The sequence below is a fragment of the Staurois parvus genome, unplaced genomic scaffold (assembly GCF_062004578.1).
Source record: "Staurois parvus isolate SC_StPar_1 unplaced genomic scaffold, SC_StPar_1.0 ptg000432l, whole genome shotgun sequence".
Taxonomy (NCBI): Eukaryota; Metazoa; Chordata; class Amphibia; order Anura; family Ranidae; genus Staurois; species Staurois parvus.
Genome location: NW_028318228.1, coordinates 7,073,674 through 7,092,944, shown reverse-complemented (window position 1 = coordinate 7,092,944; position 19,271 = coordinate 7,073,674). Strand labels below are relative to the sequence as shown.

The 19,271-nt window shown below is 40.8% G+C and overlaps 1 protein-coding gene across 2 annotated transcripts in view; it reads right to left on the bottom strand.

The window, feature by feature from the left end:
- The window catches only part of AKAP13 (A-kinase anchoring protein 13), a 425,147-nt gene that overhangs the window by 239,738 nt on the left and 166,138 nt on the right, over positions 1-19,271 (bottom strand). For both annotated transcript variants that reach the window (XM_089687654.1, XM_089687655.1), the window contains exon 4: positions 9,254-9,544. In XM_089687654.1, coding sequence (XP_089543780.1) covers positions 9,254-9,544 — 291 coding nt within the window. The remainder of the gene's footprint in view (positions 1-9,253; positions 9,545-19,271) is intronic.

The window sequence follows — 19,271 nt, the reverse complement described above, 5'->3', positions numbered from 1 at the left end:
CCTCCATAACACTACACTGATGACCTATAAGGAGCTTTAAAAGTGTCGCCTATAGAAAATATAGGCTCCTGAAGTTCGTCGTCATTTCACAAGCATATGCAAATGTAAGGTTTGACAAGTTGGATATCTATTTACTCAGTGCAACCTCCTCTTTTATATTTTACAAAAATAATTGTCATTTATTGCTTGTTTTGAGCCCTAAAATTAACTTACTTGTATGTTACTGAAATTTTGCCGTAATATCACGCGACATAAAAAATTGGAACTACCACACTATTTTATTCTCTAGGGTCTCTGCTTTCAGAAAATATATCATGTTTGGGGGTTTTCTGTAATCTTCATGCCTGAAATAATTTTTATAAATGTGCACAAAAACACAAAAATGGCTCTGGCAGCGAAAGGGATAAAGGATAAACCGGACACTTCCCTTCCCTGACGAGCAGCCAATTATTGCTCATTACACTGCAAGGTTTCTCCCCTCCCTGCTAGTCCCTGGGGGTGGGGCTGGAGACAGGCAGTGAGGGGAGGAGGAAATATACAGCGCAATGTTAAAATTATTACGTTTAAGTCGCCATAAAGCCCCTTTTGTTTTTATAAGCCCCAGACATTCCTAAAATCACCTCCGTTTTAAATATGATTTTGGTTAAAATCTGTTTGTTTTTTTTTATCCGGACACGTAGAGTGTTATGAGGGACAAGTAGATTGGGGGCACTGATTTAGTCCCCGGACAAGCAGTTTTTTAAAAAAAGTTCCACATCCCTAAAAAACATATGCTGTCTGTAAATACAATACCCCCCCTCCCCGTGCCTTGATAACTAGGTTAAAACGTTTCTCTTCAGAAAAAACGATTACAGACGTTTAGGGCTGGGTCACCCCATAAAAACGCACTTCAGATCTATTCCGGAGGTGTTTTTGCATGTTTTTGATGCATTCTGGTGCATTTCTGTTTTGTGCACATTATGTGTTTCTGAATGCATTCCAGATGCATTTCTTTCTTGTTTTTTTTCTCCACTGTACTGGGGTCCGATGCGTTTTTGATGTGTTTTACAACGTTCCAGTACGGTCCAGTACCAGAAAAATGCAGCATGTTCTACTTTTTCTTTCTAGCTCTGGAACTGACCGCACTGGTGTGAACTATACTATTGAAAACCATATAACATTTTCCATGCATTTTTGATACAAAAAAAAAAAAAAAAACGCACTGCACTGCATGTGGTATGAACTGGCCCTTACATCTAAAGTTCTGTAAAAAAACAAAAGTGATAAAAAATCTTTCTTGCCCATGTTGTAGTAAGCGCAGCAACACAGTACAATATACACCAATCAGCCATACCATTATGACCACCCACCTAATATGGAGGAGGTCCCCCCTCCACCAAAACAGTCCTGACCCGTCAAGGCATGGACATCACTAGACTACCTCTGCCGGCTGAGTTCTGATTACCATCAACCTTATTCAACAAAGATTTACAATGAAAGATGTGCATGGCAGAAAAAGGTGTTTTGTTTCGGATTCCTTCATTAACTTAATAAATTAATTTTGTCATATTCGTTAAGTTAGAATAATTTGTTTTCGAACTTCGTTTCGTGTATTCGGATTAGTTTCATATATTAGTTATTTTCAAATCAAAATTATTATTATTATTATTATTATTATTATACAGGATTTATATACAAGTTTTATTCAATTCTTTTATTTTTCTATTTTTTTTCTATTCTATTCCTTTATTTTCTATTCCATTTTATTCTATTCTATTCCATTTTATTCGACCCAAGTAGGACTCATCATCTTATTTCAATTTATTTATTGCAAAACGTTTCCATTTCCAGTTCAAATTCATTTTCTAATTCGTATTAATTTTCAAATTTAAGTTCATCCGAATTTGGATAAATCATTTCATCTTAATTTATTTCAAATTAGTTGAAACTCAACTATTATGATTCAGAAATTTGGATACATCTGAATCAACGAAAATTTTGTCCAAATTTTGAGTCGCAACGAAGCCAATTGCACGTCTACAATACATTGGCGCAGTCTTGACAGACGTCTAGCAGCTTCTTTCTGGCTTCCTTGAGTGAGCACTTTCCCCGATGCGGCATCTATTGGAGTTATCAGGGTTCGCTATGCAACAGCAAAATCCGCTAGCGTGATCACTGGAGTGAACAACTGTTTAATCTGTCAGTTAGCAAAAACACCTGCTTACATGCAGCATACACAAGGTCCAAGGATGAGACAGAGATTCCGGAGATTGGGTCAAGCATTAGCAGCTAGAGGATTCACACCCTATCATTTTGAAGTTAAATGGCAACAGAGGACACAAAATGAAAGGCCCCTTGACCTAAAGCGAAGCAAAATGTAAAATCATATATTCCACATGGTCTTTCCACTTTTCCTAGGCTGCTCCTATTACTCTGAACCATCTTGAAGTTTGTGAACTTACTTTGTGAAGATCCACAAACATTTACTCCCTGAATTCTGCGGAACGTAGTCACTATGCCCTGTGAGTAGCACTGCTGTGTCACGCATTTCACAGAGCCTGCCTGCTGAATTACAGATGTGCTGGGAGGAGGAGTTTCAGGAGGGGGGTTGTCCATACAGGAATCACTGCTTGCAGCAAGGTACCATGGAATATGCATTTCTTAGACATTAAAGTGTCACTAAGCCCACAACAGTAAAATCAGTCTGTATATGCAGTAAAGCATGCTTGTTATACTCACTATGGAACCTAAGGGGTAATCCTCTGCATGGTGTAAAAATGCGGTTTGATCCTGTCTTCTCTTATCCTCCCCTTCTCCCAGTGCACCCCTCTTATCTCCTGATCCTCCCCTTCTCCCAGTGCACCCCTCTTATCTCCTGATAAGACATATCTTGTGGAGACAATCTGCACATGCTCAGTTTAGTGTGTATTGCTAGAGGTTTTTTTTCTTGGGAGAGTGCATGTGATCAGCACTGTCCAGACATAGGTCGGGGGTTCTGCATCCTCCTAGAGCAGAAAGAAAACTCCTACAAATATTAACCAATGCTCAGCTGGACAATGATAGAAGTCACAAGACTGCTCTAACTGCTGATGAGAAAAGGTATTTAGCAGTTTATAATTACTAAAATAATTGCATTTCCATGTTCTGTGTACTGTGGGAGACCAGATATATTGAATGCAGGGTCCGAGGAGACCAAATATAGTGAATACAGGGTCCTGGGAATAGTAAACACTTTAAAAGTAAAGAGCAGAGAAGCTGTAAAGCATGCAGAAATCCTTGTTGTGGAAAGAAGTGGCCAGCAATCTGGCAGCGCTCACAAAATGAAAGGAAATTTTTAAGTAAAATGCTGAGGTTAAAATGTTTAATATAAAAGTAAGAAAAGTGTATGTTGTGGCTATATAATCCTTTAACCACTTCAAGTTCAAGTCCGGACACTTTTACCCCCTTCCTCTCCATGCCAATTTGAATGACAATTGCGCGGTCATGCAACACTGCACCCATATGAATTTTTTAGCATTTTTTTGAAACAGATAAAACTTTATTTTTGGTGGTATTTATTCACCACTGGGATTTTTATTTTTTTTTCTATATAAAAGAAAAAATCCCAAAATTTTGAAAAAAAAGTTTTAAAATTTTGCAAATAAATAATCTTTCTTCATAAATCTTGGCCAAAATGTATTTGGTTATCTTTCTAGTTAAAAAAAAATATAACCCAAATTAGTTCATACCCAAAAATTATAACTTTTCAAAATTTATTTTTTACATTTTTATTTTATTTTTTTTATATTATTATATATGTTTTTTGCTAACATACTGTCACCCTAGCAGTACAGTGTCCATAAAGGCTGTAAAAGCAATCATTTCTCCACCTCTCTGGCTGCATTCTTGCAGCCATTGAGAATTACTGTGTGATTGGTCACAGCTTGTCACATGGTACAAGGCTGTTGTGAATAGCCTTGTAAAATGTGATCTCTGTGATCATTCACAGATTTCACTAGTAGTAAGCAATGATGTCAGAAGTGACATCTTGCTTACTACCATTCATTGAGCAATGAGCAATTTCTGCCTCTCAGATAAGTTCCCACTGACACCATTGATCTTTTTACCCATCCATAAGAGGGCAATTATTCCCAATGACTGCAAACGTAAGGAGCATTCTTCCCACTAAGCACCGCACTAATGCGTCATCAGTTGTAAATATAGTAATTTTTAGCAGGGGGTTCCCTAAGACCAGAAAGTTATTTCAAGGGTTTGGTGTTGAAAAGTTTGAGAAAGGCTGCATTAAAGCATTTGTTTTTTGTTGAGTGAAATATACCTGGTTGATCCTGCCTTCAGCTGTCCCTCCCATCTTCTCTGTGTCCACATTGCAAGCTGAGATTGTGTAGACCAGCTGTTGTCATCTACTGAGCATGCTCACGTTTCATTTTCCTGCTAAGCTCTTAATTTTCTCCTGTTTACTATCTGTGCAGCTGACATGAATATAGAGTCACACCAGTGGGTGTATACACAGGCCTATATGACACTCCCCTCCCCTCCTATTGCTAAACACTATGGGGGTGGGAATGGGCTATATTATGCTGCTTGATTACATTCACTAAGAAACTCACAAAAAGCTTAGTTTTAATATAAATCTGTATTAATTATATCAAATATAATTGCTCATACCACTAAAGTAAAAAAAAAGCTTTGAATTCAGATACCATCTGAACTTTGACTCCTCCTACACTATATTAATGCACAAAAAAAAAAACATATTTCATGTTCAATAAAGATTACCATGGAGCAGGGAAACATTTTTTTTTACATTTCATTTTAATTTGAATTTCACTTCTGAAACGGTCATGTGGCTGGCACAGCACCAATCAGGGCTGTGCACAGACTTACACTGATGTAACAGAAGCCCCTCCCAAAGATCATTCCAAAAAACAATACTTTTCCTTCGTTTTTGTTATAAAATTTTGCAAACAAGTAATTTGTCTTCTTCAGGGATGTGCACTGATAAGGCTGCACTGATGGGACTGCACTGATAATCAGGGCACTGATCATTAGTGTAAACAATGTTCTGACAGCTTTTCTGGTTACCGGCTGTCCTTTCCTCACATAGACACAGCACGTGAGGAAAGGAAAAATCTGATAACCGGGCAAGTCTGTTTACATGTGTTCAGCTGTGATAATACACAGCTGATCACATGGTAAAGGGCTGCTCTGAGTGGCCATTTACCAAGATCTGTGATCAGCTGTGTCCAAAGCACACAGCTGTCACAGAGTGTGAGCTGTGATTATGCACAGCTGATCACATGGTAAAGGTCTGCTGTGAGTGGCCATTTACCAAGATCTGTGATCAGCTGTGTCCAAAGCACACAGCTGTCACAGAGTGTGCCGGATGCACGCCGGGGACGGGGTTCTGGGAGGATGTCCACGGATGCCCTGCCAGAACTAGATGACCGCGCTGTAGTTGTCTGTTATAGCGAGGTTGTCAAGTGATAAAATGTTTAAAGGATGGAGTGATTTACTTCATTGAAGACAGCCATCAAGCAAGTTCCCACCATCCCTCCCGCTTTCAAGTTCCATCTGGGATTTATTTGTGGTTTCTTACCTAGCCAGCATATAGCCTGCTGCATGAGTCTTGGTGTTTAGCCATGGGCAGAAGGCAGGGGAGTCCTGTCCAGCCTTACTGCCAGCAGCCTGTCAAACTATGAGAGTTCAATAGCTGCTGCACCCAGGGTCAAATGCCGAAAATGAAGACTTCTTGCATTCCCGACATTCATTCCTGGGAGCATACTGCCCTAAGCATTCGGACCTATAAATGCACCATCCAGCCACAGCAGTTGTCAGCCACCACCCACAGCTAATCACTGAAGCCCCATGCAGTGGGGCCTTAGAGCCCTTTCACACAGCCATCATCAGTTCAATCACTCTTGTTGCTATGATAAAACAATGCGATACCCATTCAGGTTACACCAGTTTACAAATCTGTCTTAAGTTCAGTTTACATGTCCGTTTTTTTTTTTTCTTTGTCATTTTGTTTTATTAGTTGTTGAAGAATCTAGGCATGGTTGACAAACGTATAAAAAACAAAAATTTGCTTCTTACCTAAAAACGGACATAGATCTGTTTCTGCACACAAAAATGGGAGTCGGATGTAAGCAAACATAAATGGACAAACGTCAATTGGCATCTACCAGTCCATAGACAGACATTGTGGTTCAGTCTTGATCCATCTAAAAACTGACAGATCCAGACTGAACACCAGTGTGGGCCTTACATCGTTTCAGCTGGAAGCCTCAATGACAGCCGTGGTTTGCTGGATGACTGAACTGATGGTGAAGGCGTGTGTTTTTTAGAAAAGAATAGGAGTTTAAGGGAATATTGGGTGCTCACAACACACCTGTTAACAGCATGATGATATGAGAGATTTAAAGTGGTTGTGTACCTCTGAAATGTAAAGTGAACAAAGCATATCCTTCTATAGTGTGTACGTGCCTCAACCCATCTAGTGTGATTTTTGTCTCATTTCTCTGCTACCTGTATATCATTTCTGACAGTCTATGCTGACACCAAGCAATTCCAGGAGACAGCACCCCCCCCCCCTTCCTCCAGCACCCAGCAGGTGACTGACTTCCCCAGCTGTGTATGTTTCCTAATAACATTGTAAAGGGAGAGAGGGTGTCCATTGCCTCCACTCGGGTCTCAGATTACACTCAGCTCCCTGCTTTATGCTGTACAGCAAATGCAAGGCCTGCGGACCCAATCTGGCTGCCAGACCATTTCATGTGGCCCTTGCTTTTCTCCTGCAGCTGCGGCACCCTAGTCTCCACCCCTCACCTGGAAGTCAGCAGCAGAAAGGACGACAAACCCCTCCTACAGATTGTGCAGCCGCCAAGAGGATCGACTGACTGATTACAAGAGATTTTTCCACTCACATGCCAGGTCAATGGTTTTGCTTTTCTCTTATGTATAATATCTCCCATAACTGAGTACACCCCTCACATTTTTGTAAATATATTATATCGTTTCATGTGACAACACTGAGGAAATGACACTTTGCTACAATGTGACGTAGTCAGTGTACAGCTTGTATAACATGTCAATTTGCTGTCCCTTCAAAATAACTCAACACACAGCCATTAATGTCTAAACTGAGTTATTTTAAGGGGACAACAAATTTACACTGTTGTACAAACTGTACTCACTACTTTACATTGTAGCAAAGTGTCATTTCTTCTCTGTTGTCACATGAAATGATAGAATCAAATATTTACAAAAATGTGAGGGGTGGACTCACTTCTGGGAGATAGTGTAGCTGTCACAAGTGATGCTCTGATGACAGCTCCAAGGGGAATTTTTTGAAGGACAAGTAGCATGCAACTAACTTTTTGTGGACAAATGTTGCAAAATGTTCACATGGCTACTGTTAAAGTATATGTAAACCCTTGTAAAACAAACCATACGGTTTAAAATAGAAAAAGTAAAACAATTGTGTATAGTTTAAAAAAAAAAAAAAAACCTTTATAAATGCCTTTTTCCCCTTTTTAAAAAGTGATCCCAAACCCTCTGTTCTCAGCTTCCCAGAGAGTTGAGGGAGGAGAGAAAGCAGCACACTGGTCTTCCCAGTGAATGGATATGCGAGAGGGGTGTGTCAGCACAAGCGTGATCGTTGGAGGAGAGCAGGCTGAGTTCCCAGCACAGCCAGAGAACGGTCCACGCTGTGCTCTTATATCTAGTGTGGTCAGTTTTCAATAGGAAAGCAGAGGGACTGGCAGGAACACCAGGGATATTGCACAAAGGAAGTAATACAAAGCGCATACTTTTTCATTCAAGTACATGGTACAGCAAGCACATATCAGGAATATAAAATGTTGAGTTTTCATATTCTTTAAAATCTGCTTCCTATAATAGAACATCTTCTCACCCCTTAATCTGGACGTGTGAACCTCAATAAGCTGCAGCCGCTGCTTACTGCCAATCAGTCAACAATGCAGTTGTCACCACCGATGAAGAAGCAAGCCATCAGGGTGGCCCCTTAATCCTGTGCTCACACCTGGCGTGATCTGACACTGGAACCTGCAGATCTCTGACTCAGCAGTCACCACCAATGAGTTCCCACAACACATCGCAGCTCACACAGCACCAGATTCATCCTATGACCCTGTGAACACTGTAAGCAATGTGACTTGAGCGATGGTATGTGGGAATTGACACGCTTGAGTAAAATCACATTGTAGCATGCGGTAGGTATGTGGTGACACATTCCAGGCTTTATATAATCTATGAGCTTGTTACCTGCACAAAGCCTGGGGGGACACAAAGTAAAAACCAATACTCTAAAAAAAAAAAAAAAAAAAAAAAAAATGATATATACACACATATCTATATCTCTATATATCATATATATATATATATAAATATATATATATATATATATATATATATATATATAATTTTTTTGTTTTATAATGCATACATTAGATCAGATGTTGTGAACTCCATCCAAACACTAATACACCATTTGTAATAAAATAACGTGCATAAGAAAAAGCACCCGTGCCTGTCCTGCCAATGGTTTAGCGGTCATCAGAGGGGAGAATTCCCTTCTGTTCTCTTGAAACAAATCTGTGCAGAGTATAAAAAAAAAAAAGGAATGAAAAGTGGTCATTGATCCTCATATAAAATGCTAGTTGCCTGGCTTCATGGCCTCGTTCAGAAGCTGCTGGCACACGCACTGCATGCATGAGACATTTATTTGTTTTGGCATCGGCATCCATCCACAACTGTGTTTTGACAGGCAAACAACACCGGGCCCACAGTCCTCAACACATACTGTCTGCATTCAGGGGCAAGCACCAGCTGCTGCATGCCTGCCATCCCCACCAGGAGAACACAGTGACTAATGCTAGCAGCTATAGTAGCTGCAAGCAATAACTGCAAGTAAAATCCGACAGGCTGGTTGTACCCAGGTTGAACAATCTGTCAGCCTGAGTACATTCAGCCTGCCCATACAAGGTTCGAATCTTGAGAAGTCGCTGCTGAACCAGCCAAGATTCGAACCGTCTATGGCTGGCTTTAGAAATGCAAGAAGACAAGTGGACCTTCTTACAACTGCACACTATCACCAGTATCGGTAGGCTGACTTAGAAAAACCCTTTAAATCAAAAGGACACAACATTGATCAAATATTATAAGCACTGCAAGTTCAATCTTGTAGCATGTAAAAGAAAATGCACTGCTATGAGGACAACGTGCCAGTGTTTCATTTTGCATTGAAAACCATTACCTGTCAAAGGTATTTCTCCAAGAACATTCCATCCACTGGGCAACTGAAGATGTTTAAAAGCCAACGTGATCTTCTTATCCAGAATGGTCACATCTCCAGGATGTGGCTGTGCACTGATCAGGAACCGAGCAAAGTTTAGGGCCTGCTGGTTGGTGGCATTGGCTGCTAGGAATTGAGCAGAATCATATGCTTCATCATGAATGAATTCAAAGCTCTCCTCTCCCAACACAATCACTGAGCCTTTCCTGGACACACACAGCGAGACAATAACAATCTCACAACAGCCGTGAGCTGAAAGAGAAAAAAAAGAAATAAAACATTTATAAAATAACAGTCAATGAGGGTTAAACCTACATGGTATAAATTAAGCAATCTTCCAGTTCTCATTAAATTGGCAGACATTCCCTATTTCCATTCAGTAAACAAATCAAAAGGCACCCCTTAAACGCTGACATACTGATCACTAATAAACAATGTACCACAGTGAGAAAAAGGCAAATATTCTACTGCAGGCATGGATGGGATCCCTGGGCTACCAAAGATGAAAGGAAGGTGGATCCTATGATCGAGCACGGTCTCCACACAGGCTCCAAAGGAGCACATAGGAACCACTCACCAAATTAAAAGCTTTAGAAACAATTTATTGAATAATCCAACAGACAGACTACACCAACTGAGGTACAGACCTCCAACGGATGTACAGACCTCCAACGGATGTACAGACCTCCAACGGATGTACAGACCTCCAACGGATGTACAGACCTCCAACGCATTTCACTTTGTCAGGAGATAACTCCTAGGCTACCTGAAGAATAAATTCCTGAACAAATGAAATGCGGTAAGAGTCTGTACTTCAGAAGGAGCAGTCTATTTGTTGGATGATGTGATCCATTGTTCTAAGGCTTTTAATATGGTGAGCGGTTCCTCTTTCCTTTTCTAGAACCTTTCTGGAACATGAACATAGCACATTAACAAACCAATGTAATATTCTGATAAATCATACAGAATGCAATGTAGTTGAAAACATAACTTTATGGAACATTACAATGTATGGTGATTTTGTACATATCTTTATTAAATTCAGGGCTGGAAAAAGAGTTTTACAATTTTTATTGTTATTCGGGTAAATATAAAATGTAATTGTGTACTTCTATCTAGCCAGCAGGTGGCCCTGTAATTTCCTTTCACTGTTGCTGCTGCCTTTTAGTGATCCAAATGCTTTGTGAATCCTTTGTCATTTTTGTTTGCTAAATACTTAAAATGCAAAACAGAATTGAACAAATAAAATGTATAAATCTCATCAGTATAAACCTAAAATGAATAAACAAAACTGGCCGATAAACATCCATTAAGTGTAAAAATAACAGTCTTCTTTCCTCTGACAGGAAGTGTATTTATTATTTATTACTCAAATTTAGCCCTTTGAATACTTCTGCAGCATTCTGAATGGACTGAGGCTAGAGGTGATAAGGTTGACTTCTAGTCCTTATGCAGTTTCATATATTTATTCTTATTCTTCTGCACAAAACACACTGCAGGTTCACCGCAAACACATCATGTGAAACTGCACACTGAACGTGAGCACTGCGGTGTAAACAAGCCCTAACGGATTTTTTTTTTGGTTTGTTTACTAATCTCAATACAGCCCATTGCTTTTTACATAGGAGTGTAAATATCAGTAAATTAGTGTTTAGATCAGTTAAAAAGGAAAAAAAAATCCACATTACGGGTCAGTATTGTAAAGTGACTGTACATCTATTTAACAAAAAAATAACAAATATGTTATACTTATATGCTCTGTGCAATTGCACAGAGCAGCCTAGAGCCTCCTCTTCTGGGGTCCCTCACTGGTATTCCTGGCTCCTCCCCCCTGCCAAGTTCCCCCATAGCAAGCAGCTAGCTATGGGAGGCACTTGTGCATGCTCACTCTCAAGCTGCCTTGTGTGTCCATTGACACACACTACTCACTAGCTTTGATTGACAGTGAAGAGAGAGATGTTGCGCTCATGCACTTTGCTGGATCGAGATCGAGTTCAGGTAAGTATAAGCAGGGGCTGGGAGGGAGCTGCATGCTGAAGGTTTTTTACCTTAATGCAGAGAAAGCATTAAAGTGTTACTAAACCCAGGACCCTGCATTCACTATATCTTGTCTCCCCGGACCCTGCATTCACTATATCTGGTCTCCCCGGACCCTGCATTCACTATATCTTGTCTCCCCGGACCCTGCATTCACTATATCTTGTCTCCCACAGTACACAGAACTTGGAAATGCAATTATTTTAGTAAATATAAGCTGCCAAATACGGTTTGCCATCAGCAGTTAGAGCAGTTCAGATGGTGTCAAGCATGTGTGGCGGCAACCAGGTGAGGAGTACAAAGACAAGTGTGTCTTGCTTACAATCCAGCATGGTGGTGGGAGTGTCATGGTCTGGGGCTGCATGAGTGCTGCCGGCACTGGGGAGCTACAGTTCATTGAGGGAACCATGAATGCCAACATGTACTGTGACATGCTGAAGCAGAGCATGATCCCATCCCTTCGGAGACTGGGCCGCAGGGCAGTATTCCAACATGATAACGACCTCAAACACACCTCCAAGACCACCACTGCCTTGCTAAAGAAGCTGAGGGTAAAGGTGATGGACTGGCCAAGCATGTCTCCAGACCTAAACCCTATTGAGCATCTGTGGGGCATCCTCAAAAGGAAGGTGGAGAAGCGCATCCACCAGCTCCGTGATGCGTCATGGAGGAGTGGAAGAGGACTCCAGTGGCAACCTGAAGCTCTGGTGACCTCCATGCCCAAGAGGGTTAAGGCAGTGCTGGAAAATAATGGTGGCCACACAAAAAAATATTGACACTTTGGGCCCAATTTGGACATTATCACTTAGGGGTGGACTCACTTTTCCTGCCAGCAGCTTAGACATGAATGGCTATGTGTTGAGTTATTTTGAGGGGACAGCAAATTTACATGTTATACAAGCTGTACACTACGTCACATTGTAGCAAAGTGTCATTTCTTCAGTGTTGTCACATGAAAAGGTAGAATAAAATATTTACAAAAATGTGAGGGGTGTACTTACTTCTGTGAGATACTGTATACGTGTAAACATGTGCACTACATGTAACTTTCTGCCATGAAGATCCGGCGCTCATATATCAGTACCATGAGTAAGGACCCTACAGAGAATTGACATCTCCAAACAGTAAACAGATCTGTCTAATCACTATGACAGGCTCATGCACACAGGGCTTTAAAAAAACAAAAAAAACAAACTCTGCTTCTACAGGTGTTCACTTGCTTTTTTTTTTTTTTAACCCAACTTCAGGCAAAAAGGCACTCCCTGGCAGTGGGGCTGTTTTTGTTTAGGGGATTGGAGAAGGTTGCTATACTTAGCTATTCCTCCGACCCTCCCAGCACAAGAACTGTCCCTGCGGCTCCTGCCCCCCTGCGGTCTTGTGCAGTGCACTGCTCCTGACGTCATCACTCCCACAGACCTGCTCTGGACATGAGGATGTTAGGAACAGTCCACTGCTGGACCGTGGGGGAGCATCATTTGCTGGTCAAACAGAGGTACAGGTGAGTGTTAGCTTTCTGTTTTCCCCTGGACAAAATGAGCAGTTAAAAGTAGTTCAAAAAGGAAGAAGGTATTTTACCTCCAGTGTGCAGCTCTCTCCTCAGCCCCCCTAAGGCTTACATCTGGGCCCGTATCAGCGATGTGCACAAGAGCATCAGCTCTCCCGGGTCTCTCCATCCCCACTGGCTGAGACACAGAAGCAGAAGCCATTGGGTCCTGCTGCTGTAAATCGGAGACAGTGAGGAGGAAGTGGGGTTCAGGACCGAGCCATGCTCTGTGTGTCTTATGGACACACAGGGGTGGCTTGGGAGCAATCACGCACAAGTGCCCCCTTAGCAAGAAGCTTGCTCTGGGACACTCAGCAGGGGGAGGAGCCAGAAGTGCCAGTGGGGGACACGAGAAGAAGAGGATTGGGGCTGTTCTGTGCAAAATCATTGCATACAGCAGGCAAGTATGTTAAAAAGAAAAAAAAACTGGACATTTAGAATCACTTGAACCCATACAATTTGGGCACAGCCCACTGCATGGAAAGACTATTTTTGCCAATGTTGGGATTTAAGACTCCGGTCACACTGGGTGCGACTTGGCATGCGATTTGCATGCCATGTGACTTGCAAATCGCATACCAAGTCACACTCTATTGTCCGCAATAACAGCGGTTATATCGGTGCGATTCAGATTTGGTCGAAGCCGCACCAATTTCTAAAGTAGTACATGCACTACTTTTGGTGCGATTTGCATAGACATCTGTGTCAGATGTCTTTCAAATCGCACCTGAAATTGGCATGTCCCCCGACTTTGAAATCATGCAACTTCACTGTATGTTGCACAATTTCAAAGTCGGGCTTGATGTGACCGGGGTGTAAGCCTGTAAATGCACTTCTAGGTTAGCCTATGTGGCCATTCACACATACATGTATTTGCAGGCAGAAAAAGAAAATAAGCACCAAAATGGTTCATTCTGAGGGGAGTTTATGAGCATAATTTGCATGCATATGTGCATAAATGTATTCCAATGGCCAGAATACATTAATATTCTAAAATGCATTTATGCTCCACATCATACGTGCAGAAACGCATGGACTGGCAGAAAAATCCCAGCATATTTTGAGCATAAATCAATACGTGCATGAGGCCTAAAAGAGACAGATTGCTTTGTGCTCGGCAATTATGTGCTCGCAATGTCTTTTTTTTTTTTTTTTTACTGCGACACAGCCATGTTCATGCAGCTTCTGCTTTCACATTGACATCTTGCAATGTGTAGTGTTGCTGGCTGTAGAGTTCTGCCAATGTGACTCTAATTGGATTAAAGATTTAGTCGTGTTTAGACATAATGACATTGCATAGTGTCATCTATCTGTGAAATAATCGGAGAAACTCTACGGCTTGCTCTGCAATGTCAGGAGATTAGTGGAGCTTTCACAAAAACTGAAAAATGTTCTTTGTGCTCTTGTCTCTTCATAATCACATACACTTCACGTATTCGAAGCAGAATGATGTATGTAGGAAACCTGCATAACTTTGAAATGGATGAAATACAGCAACGATAACATGACAGCAAGCAAAAATGAAAACCACACAGCTACCTGACTGTATATGAGGAAACAGCTGTGGACTGAAACTCTTGAGAGGCCGAATCCATTTTTGCATGTTAACAAAAAAAAAAAAAATTTGGGGGCCTGAAGATTATTTAAACCCACCAAACATATATTTTCTGAAAGCAGAGACCCTGGAGAATTAAAAGAGGTAGTGACAATTTTATTATGTCATACAAAATTAGCGTTTAATGATTTATCAAGCACAAAATTTCAACAAAAGAGGACACTAAAGTTTAGGACACACAAAACACAATACACCCAAAATACAATAGATCAGGATGTTTAAAGTATACACAGTCAGGTCCATAAATATTGGGACATCGACACAATTCTAACATTTTTGGCTCTATACACCACAATGGATTTGAAATGAAAAGAACAAGATGTGCTTTAACTGCAGACTGTCAGCTTTAATTGGAGGGTATTTACATCCAAATCAGGTGAACGGTGTAGGAATTACAACAGTTTGCATATGTGCCTCCTACTTGTTAAGGGACCAAAAGTAATGAGACAATTGGCTTCTCAGCTGTTCCATGGCCAGGTGTGTGTTATTCCCTCATTATCCCAATTACAATGAGCAGATAAAAGGTCCAGAGTTCATTTCAAGTGTGCTATTTGCATTTGGACTGCAAAGGATTTGCAACCAAGTATTAAAAAGTGAAAGTTTGATTTATGATTATTATTCTGTCCCATTACTTTTGGTACCTTAACAAGTGGGAGGCACATATGCACTGATGGAGAGGGGCAGGGGAGGGTCAAACTAGGATGCTGTGCAGGCAACTGACATCCTCCTTATCAACTGATGATGTCATTGACTGTCAGGACGTCGGAGGCTAGAAGGTCGGAAAAGGCAGGTTTGTTCCACTCACTGGGTTTTGTGCAATTTGTAGACATATTGCCAAGGCACCCCTGAAGAAACCTCAAGGCACCCTGGCTGAGAAAGGCTGCTTTAGACTGCTGTGAGGATAACAGAGACAGCAACGAGTGGAGACACCCTGGAAAGGATATCCACCCAGGCTACCAAGTGTTGTGACCCCGGTCCCAACAGGACTATTACACAGTCTGGGTGCGTAACACAGTCGGGCACTTAGTGCTGTCTGGTTTAGAGTTGACTGGGAATACTGGACCTAGAATGAATGGTCTCATTTCAGCATGCACAGTAATATGTAACCCCCAACATCTCAGCTGCCCAACAGTTCGCGCTAAATTAGCTCCTTTGCCGGCTACAGAGGTCAGAGAAAGTAACAGGCAAACCCATAAGCGATGCAATCCACATTGCTTCTAGGTTCTTACTAGACAGAGGAGAGGAGCAAACAGATGTTCAATCGCCACCCTCCCTTCTACTCAGCAGCACCCGTCATGACAGTCCTGGGTCCCGTGGGTGGGACAGCAGAGGCCAAGAAACAAGGGGGAGGGCCCATGCTACCAGGGTGAATGGTAACAGTTGCTTCTACCTGGCAGACAAAAGACGGCTTGTCAGATTTTCCACACAGTACTACAGCAGCTGAGAGTATGTGTAAACCCCACACACTGCTGTTGACGTGGCAACAAAAGGGTTAAAGCGGTATTCAACACAAAAATAAAAAAATTTAATATATTGCAGTGTACCAAGATGTGGTGTCTGCATTGGTTTTCTTTTTTCTATTATTTTAACACGGCGATCCAACCAGTTGCTTCTTGTATTAGGGTGGATGGGGGAACAACCCTCGGACAGCAGTATTGTCGGTCTGGGGACAGGACAGTGTTAGATGGACTAGCAGATTTAGATGTACAGTTGTGCTCAAAAGTTTGCATACCCTGGCAGAAATTGTGAAATTTTGGCATTGATATTGAAAATATGACTGATCATGCCAAAAATTATCTTTTATTGAAGGATGATGATCATATGAAGCCATTTATTATCAAATAGTTGTTTAGCTCCTTTTTAAATCATAACAGAAATCACCCAAATGGCCATGATCAAACGTTTACATCCCCTGGAATGTTTGGCCTGGGTACAGACACACAATGTGACACACAGGTTAAAATGCCAATTAGAGGTTAATGTCCCACATCTGTGGCTTTTTAAATTGCAATTAGTGTCAGTGTATAAATAGTCAATGAGTTTGTTAGCTCTTACGTGGAAGCACTGACTGGGCTAGATACTGAGCCATGGGGATCAGAAAAGAACTGTCAAAAGTCCTGCGTAACAAGGTAATGGAACTACCGGTATATAAAGATGGAAAAGGACATAAAAAGATGTCCAAAGCCTTGAATATGCCAATCAGTACTGTTAAATCACCTATTAAGAAGTGGAAAGTTCGGGGATCTCTTGATACCAAGCCAAGGTCAGGTGGACCAAGAAAGATTGCAGCCGTAACTAACAGAAGAATTGTCTGGGATTCAAAGAAAAACCCACAGGCAACCTCAAAAGCAATACAGGCTGCTCTGGAAAAAGATGGTTGTTTTTAAGGAATACAATACGGTGATACACAAACAAAAATTAGTTGTTTGGTCGAGGTGCCAGAAAGAAGCCTTTACTGCACCAATGCCACAAAAAAGCCCGGTTACAATATGCCTGACAACACCTTGACATGTCTAACCGGGCCTTCTTGTGTCATTGATGCAGTAAAGGCTTCTTTCTGGCACCTCGAACATGTAGGTCATTTTTGTTCAAGTGTCATCATATTGTGCTCCTTCAAAACAACCACACTGTCTTTTTCCAGAGCAGCCTGTATTTTTCTTGTTGTTACCTATGGGTTTCCCTTTGTATCCCAAACAATTCTTCTGGCAGTTGTGGCTGCAATCTTTCTTGGTATACCTTGGCTTGGTATCAAGAGGTCCCTGAATTTTTTTTACCTTAGTGGAAGTGATGACTGGCATATTCAAGACTTTGGACATCTTTTTATGTCCTTTTCCATCTTTATAAAAAGTTCTGTTACCTTGTTGCACAGGACTTTTGACAGTTCTTTTCTGATCCCCATGGCTCAGTATCTAGCCTAGTCAGTGCTTCCACGTAAGGGCTAACAAACTCATTAACTATTTATACACGGACATGAATTGCAATTTAAAAAGCCACAGACGTGTGGCATTAACCTCTGATTGGCATTTTAACCCATGTGTGTCACCTTGTGTGTCTGTACCCAGGCCAAACATTCCAGGGATGTAAACTTTTGATCATGGTCATTTGAGTGATTTCTGTTATTATTTAAAAAGGAGCTAAACAACTATTTGATAATAAATGGCTTCATATGATCATCATCCTTCAATAAAAGAGCATTTATTGGCATGATCAGTCATATTTTCAATATCAATGCCAAAATTTCACAATTTCTGCCAGGGTATGTAAACTTTTGCGCACAACTGTATGTGACTAACACATTAAGGCTCCATTCACACATCAGTAATTGTGCAGTGTGTGATGCTGCGCTGCTACCAATATGTGACCATGTATACATCGCTAATATTCATATAAATTATGCATATAAATTATCACTTGTGACAAATAAAATAATAAAACAAAAGCATAAATCATATGTAAAAACCAATAAAATATGGTGCATATGAATATAAATCTGATGGTTCCCCTGATGAAGTCACGTGACTGTGATGTAGTGCGTAGGTAGTGAGCAGAGGCATACGCGGACCGAAAGTGACGTCATACTGAAGCAAAACCAGATCTCTGCATTTGAAGCGGTTTTAATAAATTTTAATTTGTAAGTACAATATTGTTTTAAAAAAATTTCAAGTTTTGAATATACTGCACCATAAGAGACGTATTACTATCTCTCTCCCCCATATGGGCAAGGTCAATGCGACAACATAAATCCATGACAGCCTTTGCCATACCCCTGATGTTGGATTTGAAAGAGAAAGGAGTGGAGAGTCCCTAGTGGTCTGGAGGAGGTTGAAGTGTTGTGGAATTTAGATGGATTATCATATACATGTGATATGATATCAATCTGGAGGTGAAAGTTCTGTGAGCACAGAGGTGGCACTTTATTGTGTGAAGTTGACAAGCACAATATTTATGATTTGGGTGTTGGATAATCACCATTACAGCGTGGACTTTACGGACTGATTTATATTCAAAAGCACCATATTTTATTGATTTATTGTTTTATACATATGATTTATGCTTCTGGTGTGGTATTTTATGTCACAAGTGATAATTTATATACATAATGTTTATGAATATAAGCAATATATACACGGTCATATATTGGTAGCAGCACAGCATCACACACTGAACTATTACTGAGGTTATATCAGTAAGAAAACACATTTTGATGCTAGCAGCAGCTGCAGACATTTAAAGATACATGCATCCATTTCACCATTATTTATTTTTTGCATCAATTATTTCATTTTTACAACGATCATTTAGTTATTCACTCTAAGGTAGCGCATGAGCCACATATTCCATTTACGCTTGCGTGACTTCAAAGTTGTGCAATTTCCACTGCGACTTTACAGTGCAACTTTGGCAAAACCTTGGCTGTTGACTTTGGCTTTGATGCGACTTTCATGTGACTTTTGAGAGTTTACATTGCAGTCTATGGCACTTAAGTCACATGAAAGTCGGTCCTCATGCACACTGGACGTTTTCACAGTGGCTGTTTTTGGCTTTTGACTTTTTTTTCAGCCAGTAAACTCCCCAGCATGTTATCCTATGTGTCCATGCACACACAGACTGTAATCAATGTTTTTTGGCAGGGGCATTTTTTAACTCGAAAAAAAAAACAGAACTGGTGGGTTTCTAGAGGACTTTTTTAGCTGGAAAAACACTTAACGCTGTAAAATGCGGCAAACTGGCGTTTTTGGACTTTTTTTAAGCAAAAACCACGCTTACAAATGTTAAAAACAGCA